We start from the raw sequence: 21,341 nt of genomic DNA on the forward strand, positions 1-21,341 counted from the left end.
ATTGTATTCTTAAAAATTACAAAATGTGCATTATTTATAGTGATACATACTCGTACATATGTAGATAGATCATATGTAGCTTTTGCCTGTCAACAATATAATTATATAGAATCTTCGAAAAATAAAAATAAAAAGGAACAAAAAAAAAAAAATTAAGTAATATTATAATTAAATTAATTAATTGGCCAAAGAAATTGAAATATGGAGATCACGTATTGGCAATGTAAATAATGGATGACAACAAAAATTATCTCTTTTTTTAGCAAACGCCTTCTTAAGAGAACGACGTATTATTTTAATTAACATAAGAAATAATAAAATTATATGTTATCTATTGTAGAGATAACACATAATTAAATATACGTAAAAAAATGACTTTTTTGGTATACCCACACTATCACAAACTTAAGTAAATTGCTCCTATTGTTACCATGAATCAATAGAATGTCTCTATTTTATCTTCTTTTATTCTAGAACTGCATTTCTCTCTAATAATAAGTCAGAGAATTCTGTTCTCACTATACGTTCGCTATATAATTACGTAATACATAAGGTGAACAAAAAAATAATGCATAAAAATGCTTTCTCATGTTTATACCATTGAAATAGAGTATCGGAAATTTAAAAAAAATCCAGAACCAACACTTCTCCAGATTTCATTGTAATCTCTTAATGTAGTTGATGCTGCAAGAGTTTCTCATTCTCTGCATGTTGCTCCGAATGAAGATGATAACGTAGCTCCAATAGGCCAAACGTTTCCTTTCCACATAATTTACAAAAAGCAGCCACGTTTGCCATTTTGTGTGCATCCCTGGGGCAAAAAAAAAATATATAAAATATAAATCTAAGAATATATACAGAAAAAAAATATAATATCTATACATACTCGTAGGCAAGATTTTGTAATTGTGAGAGATGCTGAACCATCTCCTCCATCTGTTCATTTGTTTCGCGTAGTTCTAACGCGTTGTGCAACGGATATACGTCGTATTTTATCACAGATTTTTGAACGGACGGCAAAATATGTGGTCTGTTATAGCGATTCCACTTATTGCTGTGACGATCAATTTCGTCGTCTTTTGCATCTCGCAATTGTCTTTGTTTGTCTCTCACGTTCAGCAAAATGTGTCTGATTTTATTTTGACACATTATAATATCCTCGTCACTGGAGTTATCTAAACGCATCCCGGTATTCATCCAGTGACGCAGTTTATTTATCTAGAAAAATTGATGATCAATGTTATTATTTATAAAGCTGAGAGGAGTAAAAAATGAAGTAATAATAATAGAAAAACATTATAATTATATAATCCATCTATAAAATTAATGGAGATTGATGGGAAGCAGAAAATGAGCAATCTTATGTAATATCTTATGTAAATTTCACGATAAGTATTGCGAAATTATCAGTTTATTATTTATGAAGATGATATACCTCTTTCACATCATCCATCGTGATATCTACGTCAAATGGAATTTCCATATCGTGATCGGGAAACATAGCCCGGTTAATGCACGTATCTATCGGGCCCAAACCGCATAAAGCTCCCGTATAATAAGTTTTGCGAGGATTGCATCTCAATTCCATACGCGGTGCAAAAATTAGCGCGAGCAATGCCGCAAGTCCAGGAATATTTGGCAGAAAAGTGGTATTTCTTAACGTTAGATAATTTTTTACGGATTGAGTGATGTTCTGAGCGACCAAAAGACGTCTCGATTGATTGAGATCGTTATCTAAAAGAACAGAATTGACGGAATTCATTTCTACACGTATCTTCCTCACGTTTTCACTCAACGTCAACTGGATCAACTCCATTTCTAAGGGAGAATTTGGACCTTGGAGTTTTACGCTAAAATTGCAATCCTCTTCTCTAGGTGGCGTAGGATACTATAAAAGTATAAAATTTTTTAAATTAATTTTTCAACAAATAGCTACCATAAATCTTCATCCAAAGTTCAACTACTCTACGTACTTCTAACAAACAATATTTGTCATATTGTTCCTCTTCGTAAAACTTTTTCTCCTCTATCGACATTGCGTTAACCATATCTATATCTGTCCTTAATTCATGATTATGCTTCGATAAATAGGTTTCTTCCCTCTTTACAGCATATCCTTTTTCAATCAAACCCTCATTAACATTAAATCTCTCTCCTTTCTTATTAACCACAATCAACTCTAAGTTAATAACGCTATCAACAACCGAGTAAATTTTTCCAAATATCTTTTCGTTTTCCTTGATTTGTGTCACAAAATAATTTCTCGATCTTTCCGACCATTGGTGAACATTACTTTGATTTGAAGGTCGCAAAAAAGCCAAATTGCAAGAAAATGCTAAGGGAGGAATATTTAAGATCGTAGAATTATTAATTTCTCTTAGATCACTTAATCGTACTCTAGAAAAACGACCGTGATCAATAAAGAAAATGTCGACCAATTCTCCAACTTCTGAGATGAATTCTTTAATTACGGCACGATGAAAAGTCGAAAAGTTATTCTTTTCTATAGGGGCAGCGATTATGGTCAAGGTTTTTGGGATAGAGAGAAATTTTTTCAAAGGATGTTTGTTGAGACTCTTTTCTATAACTCGCAATTCATAACGAGTGGTATCGTCGTCAAGAGTTGCCCAGAAATATCCAGGGCTAATAATCTAAAAATATTACGTGTAAAAATATTACGTCTAAAAAAAAAAAAATATATATATATATATATATATATATATACATATGTATATAAAATTACAAAAAAATAAATATTTAATTAATAGAGACGAAATAAAAGTTTTATTATGCTAGTACGTAGATAAGCAATGGATCTATTAATTATTGTAGCAGACAGTAAAATACAATGCATACAATAATTCACGTTATTTTAATTATTATAAATATTTTTTAATTACAAAAATTAAAGACCTATATAAAAAATTTCTTTTAATTTTATATAAAAATTATTCTTTACTAACCAATAAAATAAAAGAAAACTTACAGTTTGTATAAATAAAGGTATAAAAGTTACATCAAGTCCTGGCAATGTTGGTCTAATTTTAGAAACGTTGTTTTCTATCTTCCTAACATTTCTACGAAAGAAAAAATTCCGTTCGAATTTATGGACATCATAATGTCTCGCCCTCTCATTTGCTTCTTTTACATTCAACAACTTTATTTCAATCGGGATATTGCATTGTTTCATCATGACGGCCTGATAAATAAATGTTATTATATTAGAATAATACTAAAATATTTTTGTTTTACATAATCCGAATATCTATACTATATCATATATATTTCTTTATAATTATATTCATTTGTGTTTACACATAGACATTAAGTAATAAATTTATGTAATATCATAGCTTAATTATATATACATATGTGCATGTACATATGATATTTTACTCTCATTCATGTTATTTATATAAAGCAAATATATTAATATAATCACCTGATAAACAGACTCCGATATATTTTGAAGACTGTCGTCAATGGCCGTTTCTTTCTCGCGAAATTGCACGTAAATACGCGATGCATTAAAAGATATTACTATTTGTTTTTCTGGAATTCTTAGATGTTTGGAAAAAATCTCTTGAAATTTCTTAGCATATAAATATCCAGGTTGTTTCATTGGCCAACCTCTTAAACAAACTGTCTTCATGGGATCTAAACTGCTGAGAGTCGTTGAAATATTATCTTCATAAGTTTCTTGATTTTGCAAACGTTTGACGAAATAATTGGGATAGAAAGCTCCAGCAAGTACGACTTTAAGAACGAAATCGCGATCTACACCTAGAAGTAAATGAGAAAAATAATTAAACATAATTAGAAAATAAGAAAAATAATAATCAAATAATTTAATATTTTAATAAATAATTCAAAAAAACTTGAACGTTAAATAATTAAATATACCTTGCCAAATGACTTTATTAACTCCTATACTTTCTTTAATTCCAAATCTCAGCAACCTAATGGTGATCTCGTTCACCAGAGCATCTAATTCACGCAAGGCTTTTATCTGAAGTCCATTTCTCCGGCCCCATTGTCTCTCGGCTTGCGGAGTGTTTAATCGACGGTTAGCTTTTTCATTTTGCCACGTCTTATAAACATTTAAGGTGGCAATGCAGTCGCTATCAGACGCGTGAGCCCATTTTTTTCGAATCGTATAAGAGGAAACGGTAGGATGGCCGTGCTCCATAGAAAAGACATCTTTAACGGCCATGCTGGCCCCCAGAATAATAGCGTCTCGTAAAACCCCAAAAACATGGCCCAACATGATTAATTTCGAAATTCGAATGTCGAACGGAAGATGTGCCATTATCTTGCCGAGATCGGTTAACTTTCCGTCAAACAGTTGATAAGAATCATCGTCTACCAAAGCTCCGACCTCTTTTAAGCTTAAGATGGTATTTGCCAAATTAGAGAGAGTAGGTGGGTCAAGGGAATGTGAAAGAAGGATACGTGGCTCGTCGAGGTCAAGAATTTTGGCGCGGAGAACGACATTGGCGAGTGGGGCACGGAGCATTTCTGGCATACTGTGGTCTTCTAAAATACTCTGTAATTTTTATGGGAAAATAATTAATAAATATTACACATGGAAAAATATATAATAAATAATTAATAATATAAACTTAATGGATTATTATAATTTTATATTCTTGTAACTATGTATGACAGTTTATTTTTTTACGCTACAAGTGATATTTATACGCGTGCAACAATATACACAAACTATATATTATGGACTATAAAAAACTACACGCGCATATCAGATGCTGTTAAACGTAGTTTTAAATTCCAAATAAAAATTTTGTCTCATATCACAATACTGGCATAATATTTATTCTTATATAAACTACTTACATCATAAAATGCTTTTGGTACTAATCTGTACACTCTGCCATCCATTACACGACCCGTGCGACCAGCTCGTTGAGTACAATTTGTCTTACTCGCCCAACAAAGTTGCAAACTTTGATAATGAGTTGCAGGATTAAATGTCAGCAGTTTTACGAGACAAAAGTCTATCACTATAAATTATACGTATTTAATTAACCACTGTCTTTTCACTTATCATTATATATTATATTATGAAATAATATTTATTTATATTTTTTTAAATATTTGAAATATTTCTTTTGTACGTAAACTGTCGTTTTCTTTTCTCAAGAATTATGATCATATATATGTACGTCATAAAAATTTTATATTTACCATATTTTACATCTGGCATCGTAATACTGCTTTCAGCAATATTTGTAGAGAGTATAATGCGTCTGTAACCTTCCGGTGGTTTTTGGAAAACGCGATACTGTTCATTATCATCAGAAATCAATGAATGCAAAATTGTTAAGTCCCATAATTTATTTTCATGGAAAGTCGACAAGTAATTATATAATTCCTCAATTTCATAAATTCCTGGTAAAAATACGAGAACGGCATGTCTCTGAGGCGGCGTTGAGTCTTCTTCGTTATCATTTGTATCAATTTCATCTAAAGCATTGATAATAAGCGAGCAAAACTTCATCATGCTTTGAGTGACTTTCGGTTCCATGACATATACTTCTGGTATCTATAAAATACAAATCTATCGTTATATATATTTATAATTTATACGTCTAAAATATTAATATATAAAATTGAAATAATTTCACGTTAATTTAATAAAAGGACAAATCGACACACGTACACAAAATCATAAAATTATAAGTACGTACTCTCTAAATATTCTTCACATAATCTATACTCACATTTCCTATATCGTTTATCTCGTCCAAATAAAACGTACGAATCTGAAAATTTCTTTTCTCAGGTATCTCGATAACTGGCGCTGGAATCAAATTATTTTCTACTTTTGTAGAAAAGTACCTCGCGAATTTCGTTACGTCGATTGTTGCCGACATGAGAATAACTTTAACTTGTCTGGAATTTGTTTGTAATAATCTTTTAACGACAAGTAAAAGAAAATCCAACGTTTGATCACGTTCGTGAATTTCGTCTAATATAATGTGCGTGTAGTCCAACAAATGCTTATGGTGAATCAAATGTTGTAGGAGAATTTCAGTGGTGCAGTAAGTTAAACGGGTTTCAGGTGAGACTTCCTTTTGCATACCCACTTTGTAGCCCACGAGGGTACCAAGACGCCAACCTCCTTCACGACACACTCTTTTGGCGATGCTTATCGCGGCGATTCGTCTTGGATTCGTAACTATATCAATATTGTACGTTTTGTATAATTTTTATTACGTTACGCGTAACAGTAAAACTGATTTAAAAAATACCTATAATATTGCAGTTAAGTCTCTTTTTGATATTAGCATCGAGAATAAATTGCGGAATCTGAGTGGTTTTTCCACAGCCAGTTGGTCCTCGAATGACGACTACAGAATTTGTCTCGATTATCGGTAGTATTTTATCCTTCATAGCCAGAACAGATAGATCATTATTAGATTGTGGACTGTAAGTAAAACTGCACTCTCGATAGACTTTAGCCAGATCGTCCCTATAGAGTTTTTGCATATTGTCTTCTAATTCTTGGAAAGTCATATCTAACTTGGATTCCTTTCTATTCTCCGCTCTTTCTCTATTATTCATAAACTAAAAGAAATGTAGAAACATAAGATGACATGTCTTATATTTGCAGAATAAGTATCTATCTTTCAAAGTAACTCAATTTATATTAATAATTATATGTATATATATATATATATATATATATATATATATATATATACACAGAGTATCCCATTTTAATATTGCTCCAATTAATATTTAATATATAATAATAATATTATTATAATATACATATAACGTGATTAAATGATAATCCTTGTACTTTTAAATATTCCTCAGCTTCTGCTTCTGTGTAATCCTTGACAAAAGTTTCTTCACAAACAGACTGTGTAGATGTAACGTCTCTCCGACTTGAAGAATCCATGGTCAAAAATATATTTCACGCAATTCGTGATCTACACAAGTGCCATAAAAAATTTTACAATAATATTAAATTAAATAATTGTAAATACGTGTAATAAATTACTTGTGCAAAATTACAACAATATCGTTCAAAAATATATTAAACTGAGTTATCGGTCTTGTTTCGATATGCAAATAATATACTCGTTGAGTCTCGACAATTTTAACCTCCGTGCGCATATACGTGGGTCTACGGCATCTCCGAGCCAAAATAAAATATCTATTCGTAACCACAAAACTTGCAAGAGCCAGCCAGAAAATATCAAATAAATGATGGTTATCGAAATGACTAGAAAATTGTCACGCACAATGTAGACGAATGTTTTTGTAAATATTTTCAGATTTTTAAAATTGCTTAAAAATAGGGAAAAAGTACCGGGAAAAAAAAAGCGTATACACACGAAAAGTTACGTACAAGGCCTGTTCTTTTCAGTTGAAACCTTATTCTCGCAAAACGTCGCATATACCAACTTCTGCGTAGTTCATCTTTCCTCTTTTTCTTTTCATTTTGGAGAGAAAAAGAGAAAAAAGATGAACAAGAAGTTGAGCTGAAAAGAACAGGCAACACGTGTCTGACTGAGGCCCACTAAATTCTACATTCGATAAGATCCTACTTACTAGTTACTACATACTACTACTACTTCTTCTTATATATTACTGGTATTTGGACTCCGAAAAGGAGATTCAATACAGCTAGCTAATACGTAATAGAAGCAATTTGAATCAGTCGCAATCGCTGTTGAAAGTCACGCTGTCGAATGTAACGTCACGCGTACATACCGTGCTTACTTGTGCTCACTAACCGGCCAAGTAACAATTGAATACGATGTAATATAATAAGTTTAGCTACAAATGCTTTGTTTGAAGCGTTCTTCTCTCCTTTTTTCTTTCAGTAGTCAGTTTGGTCAGTTCCTCACCTCACGTGTTCGAGTTCGAAAAGGGCACTGTGCGGCACTGTGCACGTGCACCACTGTTGGGCACTGTCCAATCCAGTCGGCAGAGAGATCTTTCACCGAAGAGTGCAAAGCCATCTGACGGTAAACACGAATACCATCTACGTGTCCACGCTAACCTGCTCGAGAACCTGCTCGAGAACTCGAGCTGTTGAGGTTGAGACTTGAGACGTGATTTGATGAGATACATCGAGATTCAAGATACATGCGGACGAGGACCGCCGGCTGGCATATATTCTAATTTAGCATAGCACGTTTTTCGCATTTTTATACGTATCCAGATAAAGAATGACTGCTTTCGAAGGTATGACGTATGACGCTTTTAGCAAATTACTTGTGTTATAATTTAGCTTGTGCAAAATGTCAGTTTACTCGTGTCACGTTGCGCAATAATTGTTATATCTTTGTATCATTTTCTATCACGATTATATATTAATTTTTTTTACGTTTTAGAAATGGGTGTTTTGCCAGAAATAGCAAAAGCTATTGATGAGATGGATTGGACGTAAGTATAAATATATGATCAAAAGACGTAACTTTACGATTAAAAAGTGACATATAGTATATCAGAGAAAGAGAGAGGAAGAAAAGATAATATCATTAGTCTCAAAAACATATAACTTGCAGACTACCGACGGATGTTCAAGCCGAAGCTATCCCATTGATTCTGGGTGGTGGCGACGTACTCATGGCTGCAGAAACTGGTAGTGGAAAAACTGGTGCTTTCTGTTTGCCTATTTTGCAAATAGTTTGGGAGACTCTTAAAGATTTTGAGTCTGGAAAAGGAGCTGGAACTGCCGTAGTTCAACAACGTATGCCGTGAAGTTTTGCCAAAAGTGCAAACTTACAAAACTTGTTGTCGAAAGTAGTAGAAATATTTCATTTTTTTTAAGCGACACATTGGGGACTGAGTCTCTTTGATAGAGGACGTGCCATGGCAGTAACGCTGGATGGTTTAAGATGTCAGAGTAGAGAACAAAAAGAATGGCATGGTTGTCGTGCAAATAAAGGGGTCGCGGGAAGCGGCAAGTATTTTTTCGAAGCAACGGTCACCGACGAGGGTTTATGCCGAGTTGGCTGGTCTACGTCTCAGGCAAGCATTTTTTCGTAAGCTATACAATAATCATCGCTCTAAATTACTTTTATCGATCACGATTGAGAAAGATTCATTAAGAATTTTTTTACTCTTGGAATAGGCTGCTTTAGATTTAGGAACAGATAAATTCGGTTATGGATTTGGTGGTACGGGAAAGAAATCGAATGCGAAGCAATTCGATAACTATGGAGAGGCTTTTGGAATGCACGACGTGATCGGATGTTTCCTCGATTTGGTGAAGGGCGAAATAAAATTTACCAAGAACGGCGTAGATTTGGGTGTCGCATTTACATTAAATGCACAGCAAAAATCACAGACTTACTATCCCGCTGTCGTGTTGAAAAACGCTGAGATGGCCTTCAATTTTGGAGCGCGCGCGTTTAAGCATCCACCCCCAAATGACTATGTAGCTGTATCGTCGGCTCCAAAAGAATCTGTCAAGTACAATCCCGTTAACAGCACGCAGAGCTCTAACGAAAGCGATAAACCGAGAAATAACGCACCTCAGGCGATCATCGTAGAACCTTCTCGCGAATTAGCTGAACAAACTTACAATCAAATTCAGAAGGTGAGACGTCAAATGAACTTACCATCGAAACTATACCCTATCGTTCAAAAGTTTGCGAGTACTACCTTCTTAAGATAAACGCAACGAGCGATGCCAATAAAAAATTCTTTAAATGAAATTTTTCCTCGAAAAATGATTACAAACAAGTGTGTAATACTGTGTTTAATAATTAAAACATACGCGGTAAAAAGTTTCTCATATATGACGTTTTTCTTTACAAGTTGACACCGTTGTTGGTTTTCTTAAAAAGGTAGTTCTTAAAAAGTCTTGTGTAAACTTTTGAACGGTAGTGTATATAATATATATGATATTAACCAAGTGGCCTTATTATTTTTTAGTTCAAGACACATTTAAAGGATCCGCGGATCAGAGAACTGCTTGTTATTGGTGGAGTAAACGTAAAAGAGCAGATTGCTACTTTGAATTCTGGCGTGGACATAGTAGTCGCGACTCCCGGACGATTGGAGGATCTCATACAAGGCGGTTATTTGTTGTTAACACATTGCAGGTAATTTATGATTTAACTCGCAAAGAAATAACACCAGGTCGGTATAAACTATAACGTGATGTATTTTAAGGTTTTTTGTGCTGGACGAAGCTGACGGTTTACTAAATCAAGGTTACACCGAACTTATCGATCGTCTGCACAGACAAATCCCGAAAATTACTTCTGACGGCAAGAGATTGCAAATGATCGTGTGCTCGGCGACATTACACTCATTCGACGTTAAAAAGATGGCCGTAAGTATCTGATGGCACGAAATGTATATCCGCATCATTCAATCTAATTGTGTAATATATAAGTAAGCGAATATATATATATATATATATATATATATATATATATATATATATACGTATGTACGCACGACGTTTGAGCGTTTGATTTTTACTGCAGGAACGTTTGATGCATTTCCCAACTTGGGTAGATCTAAAGGGCGAAGATGCAGTACCCGAGACCGTACATCATATCGTGGTGATGGTAGACCCGCAGAAGGACAAATCGTGGCGTGACTTGAGGCACGGCATAGAAACTGACGGCGTGCACGAGAGAGACGAGATGAATAGAACAAATGATATTGCCTGTTAGACAAATTGTCTTAATCGCTAGATAATTATCCCATTCTCACGCGATAAAAATAACAAGAGCGCGAACAACATATGATCTAATAATTACGTTCGTCTTACAGGCTCGTTGTCAGAGGCTGTGAAGATACTAAAGGGAGAGTACTGCATTCGCGCTATTAACGAACATAACATGGATCGGGCATTGATATTCTGCAGAACAAAACTCGATTGCGATAATCTCGAGAGGTATCTGCAGAAATCCGGTCGACAGAAGTTCTCGTGCGTATGTCTGCATGGAGACAGGAAGCCCGCAGAGCGTAAGGCTAATTTGGAAAAGTTTAAACGCCAAGAGGTGAAATTTTTGATCTGCACCGATGTAGCTGCTAGAGGATTGGATATCACCGGTTTGCCTTTTAGTGAGTAATTATTTGGACAAAATCACCCGAAAGCAACAACGCGGTACTTATTTTTGCACTATTTTTTTTAGTGATAAATGTGACTTTGCCCGATGAGAAGTCCAATTATGTGCATCGCATTGGAAGAGTTGGTAGAGCTGAAAGAATGGGTCTGGCTATTTCTTTAGTCAGTAGTGTCCCAGAGAAGGTGTGGTATCACGGCGCCTGGTGCCCTTCTCGCGGAAGAACGTGCAACAACGCCAACTTGACTGATCAAGGTGGCTGTTGCGTATGGTACAATGAACCTCGGGTAAGGCTCGAATATAATCTACTCTTGATTTGAGACAAGAAAATTGTATATAAAACTTGATTAATGGATGAGTATTTATAACTAACTGATGTTTTCACAGTACTTGGCAGAAATTGAAGATCATTTGAATGTGACGATTCAACAAGTCAGTTCGGACATAAAAGTGCCAATGAACGAGTTTGATGGAAAAGTTACGTATGGCGAAAAAAGAATGGCAATGGGTATGAAATACGTGTTTTTCATTTATGTTACAATAAACGCACGTATTATATAAAACAAAAATAAGGTCTTTTCTTCGCTATTTCTTTCTTGAATAAGTAACAATGTTTTTTGTCACGTGTTATATGTCTGTGTATCTTACAGGTTCTACGTACGAAAATCATGTCCAACAAATGGCTCCTGTTGTTGCCGAGTTAGCCGCGCTGGAATCTCGAGCGCAAATTACGTTTTTAAAGACGCACATGGCGGAGCGTAAAGAAATACTCACGTGAAGATATTAACTGAACGTCTAATCGCGAGTCTCGCAGTTCTAGTAATATAGAATTCTATTCCAATCATAAATGTTAAAAAAAATTAATTAACGTTATTATAATTACGTTATGTTATGATATTTATGTTATAATATTTTACGATGATCTATCTAAAAATCTGTTTTATCTATCATTGCTATTATTTTTTTTTCCTTTCTGTATTTATGAACATTTCTAAAGCTTCTTTTGCATTTGTAACAAATCATGGCATATTGCATAATAAACATATAAGCGTAGTAGAAAAAAATATAACTGTTTCTTTCTTGTGTGTGATACATTAAAATGATATGCGATAAAAAATATATATACCCTATAAAAATTGCACCTGAACGCTAATGCCACAGAGGCATCTGCCATTTACGGCATATTAAGACATACGATAAGTATTTATTGTATTGTTATATCCTCAATAATTATATCATCATTTTACACATCATTTTAGTTACACAAACGTATGATACAATGGCTCTCCCTTTTTACTCTTGTAATTTTTCTCCCATATATATATATATATATATATATATATATATATATATATATATATATATATGCACACATACACACACACACAACACACACACACAGCAGTTCTTTTCCGCTGACTTGTCTTCTTTTATTTCGGCGACGTCGGAAGTGTGCGAACGCGAGTGACAGTATGCGGAGCGCGAGTGAGTCCTGGGCGTGATATTTTATGTTACGTTTTGCACCTCACTTGCGTTCGCGCACTTCTAAATTCGCGTAAATAAAAAAAGATAAGTTAGCGTAAAATAACTGCTGTATGTGTGTATGCGTGCTTATATTGTTTGTGCATACGCGTTTTTCTTTTCGGTATTTATAATATATTACGTACGCTTAGAATTTACTAAATGACTTCTGTTTAATTACACATAATAATTTATACACATAACTCTTATATATTCTCGAAAGCAATGGTAAACGACTAAAGTTATACAGTATACAAATCATACTGTTCTCTTCTCGCCGCAACTCGGATACAGCGTGTTTTCGGTTCTTTTTTTCTTCGTTTTTAACATGTCAAAGAGTCCTACATCTTGCGCGTAATGAATTTATCGTGTCCATCTCTTTTTCACACACGTAACGAACGAGAGACACGCGCGTCTCTTTACGTTTATAAAGATTCACTTCTCCTTTTCCTCTTTCTCTTGCGCAGTTTAGTACAACGAATGTTAATTAAATCTTTATTCGCTAAATCAATTTATTAATCCATTAGCCTTAAGACTTTATGTAAACATTTCTTGTTCTCTTCTCGCTTCTCATATTCAGCAAACAGTCATCACAGAATGAGAATGAAATATTTTCCTCGTAATCTAGTAACACGTTTAACGCAGTCATGCACATAGTCCCATATACATCTGAAATACACGCAACCATTCAAACCGTGCGATTGATTCAATCATATATATATATATGTGTGTGTGTGTGTGTGTTTTATTTATATTCTACTTGTGTTCGTTCCACGATCCGCATTCGAATGGCACCATCAGATATACAACGATATTCACGCATGCTAAGTGCCCTTAACCACATATGTATTTGATCATTTGCGTACTTTTACACGGCAGCATTATATAGTTTTTTCATCTGTATTAATTGCACTGTACGCAAGGTACTATTGATTCACCTCATCTCGTTCTTCCTTCTTCCTCTCTCTCTCTCTCTCTCTCTCTCTCTCTCTCTCTCTCTCTCTCTCTCTTCACACATTAATGTAACTCCTCTCGACGGAATTACATCAGGGTCACAGTGGCGAAAGTACAAACAAAGTTGATGAGAATCGTGGCACGAACAATATGAATTTGATTTCCTAACGAATTTCACGAGTCGCGCAATCATTCACATCGCGTTTGCTCTTACTCGACTTGTGTCGAGTCAGTCACTCCTAAATTAGTATAGCACTTATTAAATGTCACTATTAAAGAGATACCTTCTTTCACACTTTCATCTCTCTCTTTCTCTCTCTTGCACCGATAGTAGTAATAATAATAATAATAATAATAATAATAATAATAATCCATATTTAAGTCTTCAGCTAGACATCTTTCTAAGAGACACGCAATAACGAATAATTTAATGATACGAGAGAAAACGGGGTACGAGGGGACGTAGTTATATTGACGAGTTTGGTAATTTTCCTTTCTTTCTTTTTTTGGTTTCTTTTCTTTCACGTTTTCTTCTCACATTCACGCGTAATAATAATTACGTGATCCATCGTTTTTCTTATAGCAATTTGGATTAAAAGTGATTATCTTTACGGAACGACGTTGTATTCATCACTCTTCCGATCGTGATTCTTTACTTTAATCGCGTCTTATAATCTATCCTACTGGATATATTTTCTTTTTTTTATAAGATCAATAAACCCCATTTCTCTCTCTCTCTCTCTCTCTCTCTCGCTCTCTCTCTCTCACTCACTCTCTCTTTTTCTCCGTATATAATATCTCTCTTATAATATATACCATTAAACGCGCGATGATGTATATTTGACGGCGATACTTTACGCTTTTTATAAAAATGTGGAGCCCAGCGAACCGCTATCGAAGACAAGAAAAAGTCAAATTCCAAATAGCACTGACGATCGTTCACCACACATATATCCTTATAGAAATGACATCATTTCGATTAGTTACTTAATTTCTAGAATAGATAACGCGCTCGAGGCACAAGTAGCTTCTTTCTCTTGCTTCTCAATTTTTTTCTAAAACGGCGGAGCAATCGCACATTAGAAAATTATTATAAACATGATATGATATACAACGGAAAGAAAAGTAAAAAAAAAATATACTGCATGTGTATTCTTTGATACCTCATATATTCTGTATATGTGTGTGTGTAAAAATCAAATTTAATTTTATCTTTATTTTATCTACTATTTTAAATTAAAAATTCGTGGCTTGAATATGAAACGTAAAATCGCTCCGCGTTTACCTATAGGAACAGAATCGAATTTTTCGACAAATAAAGAATTAATGAAACGACTTGTGTGAGGAAAAAACTATATAGAAAGGCACGATCCACTATGGAACCATGGTGGAACCATGATATAGATACAAGATAATGGAACATTTTTCCTTTCCTCTCCGTGAATGGAAGAGCGATAAGATAGTGCACTGGCCCAGCTCCGAAAGATTGTGCCACATTTGGACGATTTCATCGAGATATCGATTCGAACCGAAATAAATTCGCATCTTCCATGGAAACGTTCGCTCGTTCCATATATTTCAGTTAGCTGCCAAGTTCTATACATATGTATTATATATATATGCGTCGCTTTCAATATTTTTAAAATTTTAATAAATATAACAAATATATATTTATATATGTGAGTGTGTGTGCGTATACATCACATATCGGACTAAACGATAACATCACCGAATATACAATCTCTGTTTCTGATCCCGTCGATGAAACCATCCAAGAAGAAAGTATATCTGACACTATTCCGCAGCTCACTGTTTAAAACTAATCGTCGGATACGATTTATTCGTGACAAATGATAACGTGGAAACGTAAGCGCATGGTCTATACAATTTTATCCCACCTGTATTCTTATGCATTCGCTTTTAACGTTCAGAGTGAAAAACGCACTAGTGTTTGCCATAAAATTAGATTTTCTTTTTCTTTTTCTGGAAAAATCGCAAAGAAACTCTCTCTCTTGCTTTCTCAAGATTAATAAATGTATTATAGGATATAAAATTCCGCCATAAATCTCTTAGAAAAGCAAAATTGCGCTCGTGCCGTATGGACATCAATTGTGATTTCATCGCGCTCACGCAACTTTCGAGATTTTGTGCATAATTTTTAACTCGATTCTGCAAATCTCGTCGACACTAGAATTACGAAGAACCCGCTCAAGCTGCTACTTTCAGTAGGTCAGCTCCTAACAATGACCGTGACACGACAGTCGCCCATCACAATGACAATAATAATTAATATTTTAACGATACTATTCGTTTTTAATAAGATTTGACAATGCGAGGAGATTGTTTATCAAATAATAGCGCAATGACCATTATTTGTTCGTGATTTAATCTTAACCGTGGCACGCAACATCCAATTGCCGCGATATGGTAGATGTAGTTTCGTACGCTCTTCTTGGAAATGCATAACGTTCTCGAATTCCGAAGCTAATAGGATCATTGGATAATCAAATATTTTGAATTGTTTTCAACTGTTAACTGTATTATTTAGATTGAGAGTTGCATTACTAATCCAGAAGATTAGTGATCTTCGACGTCAATACTTTTCCAAAAAAAAAAGAAAAAAATAATCAAGCATCAATTCTAATATTTCAGACATAATTTTAGACGTTTCCTTTTTGAAACTCTTGTATTGTCTTTACATTAATTATTTCTTTTTCTACATTAGGAGGAAATAGACTAAACCAAAATTGGCGATAAGCGAGTTAGCGCAACTGAGCCACGAACCGCAAAATTCTGACACAGATAGTTACGTGCAATAGCTCGTAATTACGGCTCCTTGTTAACACTGTTACTTCGAATCTCCTTATATTCTCGTTTACGTTACGTTACGTCCAATTGCACACGTGTCTACTTTCACTTGCGCTATTTAAGGCTACATAATCGGCAACGTGGTCCACAAAGAATATTGCTAAAGACGAAACAATAATGCGTTTCGCGGGCAACGTGCTGCATTTATTATCTTCCTTATTTTTTATCGACGATTGGCGTTTGTATCGCGTAATACCGCATTGCTTTCTTATATGTTGCCCATTATCGGCTTAAATCACATTCATGATCGCCACAAGACGCTCGTTGCTGTATCTCGCGTTCGATCGTCAACTCACTCGTTACTCACCCGCGATTCAAATTACAAGACTCGCAATTTTGAACGGGTCCGAAATCACGTCATCGCTTTCCCTCGATAACATAAACTCTGTGACACTGTCGTATTTACAAATAATAATAAATCTGCGCAAATTACGATATATTTCGCATACAGTATACGCATGTCCATTTTTCTTCTTACGTACGATAAAAGAAAAGAAAACTTGTGCGATCTCGGTGTCTATGTATATGTAATATAGGTATGTATATGTCGCGCTATATTATACATATATAGTTGCGGCCACGTAAATCAGCTATTTATTCGGCACATCGCATCGTCCTCACTTTTGCGTACACGCATACTCGCACACACAAATGAATTCTTTCTTTTTCATGGTCTGTGAATAATAACGACATTGTCCTTGCGTGTCACGCATACTAACACACGCACACAATACACACAAAACGTACATACTGTCGTGGCCAGTAGCATGTGGACAACAGAAATCCGTCATTACGTGACTTCGATTTATCTCCTGTTCGCGCTAATTTCCGTTCGACGTCGCTACATAAACCTCTCGAAATCAGAAAATAGGGCGTCCCCGTTACTTGTTCTCTTCTACTATGAAAGAAGAGAAGAAAAGAGGAGAAGGGAAAGAAATGTAGGCATGAAAATACTTATTACTCGTTATATTCGCCTTCATTTGACTTTGTGCCGAATGTGAACATTCAAGTTTCACGAAAATTTGATAGATAATAATTGCGAAGAGATTCTCTCCTTCTCTCTCTCTCTCTCTCTCTCTCTCTCTCTCTCTCTCTCTCTCTCTCTCTCTCTCCCCCCTATCAGTCGTAGTAAAAATAACGTTTCGCGAACTTATAAATAATGTTACAAACTATGACTTGTCTGTACGGTCCGTACTTATGTACGATAAAAGTGCAAATTAGACACGTGACATTAAGACGACCGATTTATTCCATTTCTTCGCCGAACATTGCGGTATCAATGATTTTTATTCTTCCATCTTTAAAAAACACGCTAAAATTCTTCGAACATAATTATACCATTCTTTAACCCGTTGCCAAGTAAATGAAATAAGACATGACGCAAAGCGCAGAGAGGAATTTTGCTTCGCGATGTTTACGGTCGATTTTTTGGTATCATGCTTCACGTACTTGTACTCGTACATCGATATTGTATGAAGTTACAGTTACGTAATTGTAGACACGTCGGCATGTAGAGGATACCTGTTATGTAATGCCCCGAGATTCCTATATTCTCGTCGGGTTACGGTGAAAAGTGTAAGAGTCGCGCGCGAGATATTAATGTAACAAGTTGAGCGGACAAAATACAGTGTCATGTCATTGAATAAAATAGCGAGATAAAGAAGAAGATAGAGTTGCGTAGGCATTTGTAAAAAACAAGACTAAAATTCCTTAAACCTTAAAAATAATCTTGCGAAACAAACCGAAACGTATAGCCGTTTCAATTGGCACGACAAAAAGATTAGACTATAAAATATTACAAAAACACGATTAACAATCAGTTAATAAAGAAAGACAAAAATAACGGTCGAGTGTATTACAGTATGTTACGCAAAACCCTCAGAAACTCGCTCATTTCATATTTCTTAATTCTTATTTTACTTGCTTCGATTTGATTCCCGTTATTTATGCGATAAATCGGTACTCACGACAAGTCGGTACGCGGCTAATATTAACCCTTCGTTTACAACATGCAAAAAAAATTCTTTTAAATTAGACTATTGAAAACAAAATAGATTGCGATTATAAACTGTTCATGAACTATCAGAATTTGTAACATTAATCGCTGTAAAATAGCTACAGTATGAATTAGTCACGAAAGAAACTTTAATCAATTCAAAACTAAAATTTTACTGTAAATGGTTCTACTTTTGCTAGATCCTTGTGTCAATATATAGTTAAGAGATTAACCGAACAATGCGTGTGTAAAGTGTGTGTGTGTGTGCGTGTGTGTGTATGCGAGCGTGCTGTGCGCAATTTTATGTAGGATTCTTTTCTGTTTCGATTATACCGAAAACTCTTATAAGCGACGACGAGATATATGACGATGTGTACGTAACTATGTATGTACATATGAAGAACGTACCAGTGATATTATATCGTATACGCACATGCATAATCCTCTAAATTCGATACGCAAGCACACAATGATATACGCACATAGACCAAGGATGCCCGATTCTTCTAGAACAAGAATGAAGTCGATAATTGACAATGTAAATGTGCGAGGACTCATTCGTCGAAATCTTCTTTTTCTTTCCAATATATCATTATCCAAGCTAGTAAGATTATATTATTGTTTAATCCTAATTATTTATGCGTTATGTTATTTCTCTTCATTAATACAATCACGGCCAATCTTTTTTCTCTTAATGCATGCCAAATTTTCAGACTTAATACATATCTCTCACAAAAAAATATATGTATGTATGTATAGTTTCATCGTTTTATAAAATTATTATATACAATTATAAATTTGTGATTATTTATTTTTAAATACTGTAGCGAAAAAATATTTAATTTCCGTATTTTAATAGGAAAGTGACTGGAGTAGCCGCTAATTAGCCGTCTTCAAACTGCGTTGCTTGATCTATGTATATACGTCATTAGCGTGCAAGCATTTCGTTATTTTTCGATATTAAAGTATAATGAAAATCGAGGGAAAGTTGACATGGCTTATCGCACACGGGATGTTCAAGTAGCGACGACGAGGAAAGTGGGATGTATTTGTAGTGGCAATGCGCAAGCAATAAGATTTTCTCGCAAATCGGTCTTTTTCTCGTTTCGGGACCGTAAAAACGATCAATAGCGTGATCGATACCGTTCGATCAGAAACGTAAAGATTTGTACACGTTACCACGTGTCATCGAGACGCGATAATTTCTCTGAAAAAGAACGCGAGATGCGAATTCCAGGGTAAAAAAAAAAAAAAACGATTACCCTTACACAAGTCTCGAAACGCCGTGCGCGTGCAATGTATCGCAAAATTATACTTGCGTGCGTAGCAACAAAGAACTTGAACGTGGCACATTTCTTACGTGGGCTAGGGCTAGGATATACAGACGATTGCTACTGCGGGTAGCGCGCGTGCCTAAGTACAGAGAAATTAAAAAAGTAACTCGATTTACGGTTTAAAATCGGTGGAAAAAAGGGAAATCCATATCCGTGAAAGATCTCGATCGTAAGAAGTGTACGTTAAAACGATGAGAATCCGTGGACGGTCACCATGTACATATACTCGATACATAGTTATATAATTAAAACGCTCTTCGAAATACTGTAAAATCTCACAAAATACTCTTCTCGTAAAAAGGACGCGGCTGAGACTCCTACAGGTCGGGCCAATGTAATAATAAAAAGAATCGAGATTCGGAAGTCGAAGGCTCAACAAAAGAAAACGAAGAAAATAAGAGACGCGGAGATTCTAAGCGAGATGTATACGGAGGGGAGCGAGGCAAAAGTATAGCGGAGATTCGGAAACAAGTAAGGAGAAAAGTCAAAAACGATAAAAGTTCTTTCTTTTTTCTTTCTTCTTTTTTTACCGGAGAGGTTCGCCTAAGTCTTAGGAAACATCCTTAACTCTCTAATCTGAACGATAATTCACGTCAAGAGTGTGTTGAACGAAGAGGATCGTCCCTCGAATCACATCCGACGACGACGTTGGCTCACGCTTATGACAGGATTCGCGCGTACCGCCACGAAGCGGAATAACGTGCGAGAGGAATAAAATTAACGAGGTAATGGTTCACCCGCGCGATCGAACGGCGCGAGAGAGCGTTTCGAATCCCGCCGTCGTTCGGATACGACGACGAGCGTTCAGCACACTCTTTCATCTAACTCAAAAGGAGAGTCGAGTGATCGAGATTACGCGGGCGCGCTTGGAGAAGCCGCTCGTTCGTTTTCATCGAACTGCGCGACTCACGCTGTACTAAGACACGCGGGATCGACGTGTCGACGTCAAAGCGCGGTCATCTCGCGTCGTACCTCGCTCGCGGTTTGGCGCGAATTTATTCCGCGCGAGAAGAAACTCGCTTCGTACGCGACAGACAGATTCTATTCGCACAACGGAGAGTTAATCGCGGCAGTGCGGCGGTGCAGCATATCGCCGTACTGACTCTCGTCTGTCTCTGAATCTCGTCGACGAGGGGAAGCGCGATCGATTCGCGCAGAGTCACTCTCAGGGTCCACAGACGCGATCGTTCTTCGCGGACTACGGCTTTTCGCCGGCTTTTCTGGACTGGCGAACAAGTCCTACGCGTTACCTGAATACGCCCAGGCATGTGGAACTCTCGCGAGTCCTCGCGGCCACGGTTCACGGCCACAGCTCGCTCGCTCATTTGATTCGCAGTGGCTGCAACGACTCGAGATGCAGCACGAACCGTGTGACCGTCAGGTTAACGAATGATGACAGGAGACGTCGGCAGGAACGAAGTCACAAGAGCTCGTATTGGCGCAGGTGCATCCGCTGAATGATGTCCCGGCAATCGTTGAACACTCTCTTGATGTTTTCCGTGTCGACGGCACACGTGAAATGCGGGTAACAGTAGTGCTTGCCGTCGCCGCTCGCCGTACTTATGCGCTGTAAAGACAAGCGAGTCTCGCAACAATGTC

At 35.9% G+C, this 21,341-nt stretch overlaps 3 protein-coding genes across 3 annotated transcripts in view; 1 reads left to right on the forward strand and 2 right to left on the reverse strand.

The window, feature by feature from the left end:
- Positions 1-3: 3 nt before the first annotated feature.
- On the reverse strand, positions 4-7,940 carry LOC143893655 (putative ATP-dependent RNA helicase spindle-E). Its single transcript, XM_077399266.1, has 13 exons — positions 7,747-7,940; positions 6,827-6,959; positions 6,273-6,588; positions 5,742-6,199; positions 5,206-5,563; positions 4,855-5,021; positions 3,904-4,546; positions 3,443-3,783; positions 2,987-3,199; positions 1,974-2,651; positions 1,436-1,888; positions 887-1,218; positions 4-811 (listed from the first exon to the last, which is right to left on the reverse strand). The coding sequence occupies exons 2-13, from the start codon at positions 6,926-6,928 to the stop codon at positions 670-672; spliced, it is 4,203 nt and encodes a 1,400-aa protein (XP_077255392.1). The 5' UTR covers positions 6,929-6,959; positions 7,747-7,940; the 3' UTR covers positions 4-669.
- Positions 7,941-8,022: 82 nt separating this feature from the next.
- On the forward strand, positions 8,023-12,435 carry Ddx1 (ATP-dependent RNA helicase Ddx1). The gene is made up of 12 exons (XM_077399277.1): positions 8,023-8,223; positions 8,373-8,424; positions 8,547-8,731; positions 8,813-9,012; positions 9,116-9,583; positions 9,922-10,091; positions 10,162-10,324; positions 10,482-10,668; positions 10,774-11,067; positions 11,139-11,356; positions 11,457-11,577; positions 11,720-12,435. The coding sequence occupies exons 1-12, from the start codon at positions 8,208-8,210 to the stop codon at positions 11,845-11,847; spliced, it is 2,202 nt and encodes a 733-aa protein (XP_077255403.1). The 5' UTR covers positions 8,023-8,207; the 3' UTR covers positions 11,848-12,435.
- A 309-nt stretch (positions 12,436-12,744) lies between these two features.
- The window catches only part of Galphas (G protein alpha s subunit), a 31,483-nt gene continuing 22,886 nt past the window's right edge, over positions 12,745-21,341 (reverse strand). Inside the window, exon 10 of the mRNA XM_077399312.1 lies at positions 12,745-21,309. Coding sequence (XP_077255438.1) covers positions 21,163-21,309 — 147 coding nt within the window. The 3' untranslated portion in view covers positions 12,745-21,162. The remainder of the gene's footprint in view (positions 21,310-21,341) is intronic.

Source organism: Temnothorax americanus, unplaced genomic scaffold (assembly GCF_048541705.1).
Source record: "Temnothorax americanus isolate GAGA-0224 unplaced genomic scaffold, ASM4854170v1 Scaffold124, whole genome shotgun sequence".
Lineage (NCBI taxonomy): Eukaryota > Metazoa > Arthropoda > Insecta > Hymenoptera > Formicidae > Temnothorax > Temnothorax americanus.

Coding starts and splice junctions, on each gene's coding strand:
- LOC143893655 (XM_077399266.1), bottom strand. CDS start 6,928: ATGGATTCTTCAAGTCGGAGAGACGTTACATCTACACAGTCTGTTTGT. Junction 2,652..2,986: donor TACCTTTATTTATACAAACT/GTAAGTTTTCTT, acceptor TAATATTTTTAG/ATTATTAGCCCTGGATATTT. Junction 1,219..1,435: donor CGATGGATGATGTGAAAGAG/GTATATCATCTT, acceptor CAATTTTTCTAG/ATAAATAAACTGCGTCACTG.
- Ddx1 (XM_077399277.1), top strand. Junction 10,669..10,773: donor TAGAACAAATGATATTGCCT/GTTAGACAAATT, acceptor TTCGTCTTACAG/GCTCGTTGTCAGAGGCTGTG. Junction 11,578..11,719: donor CGAAAAAAGAATGGCAATGG/GTATGAAATACG, acceptor TGTATCTTACAG/GTTCTACGTACGAAAATCAT.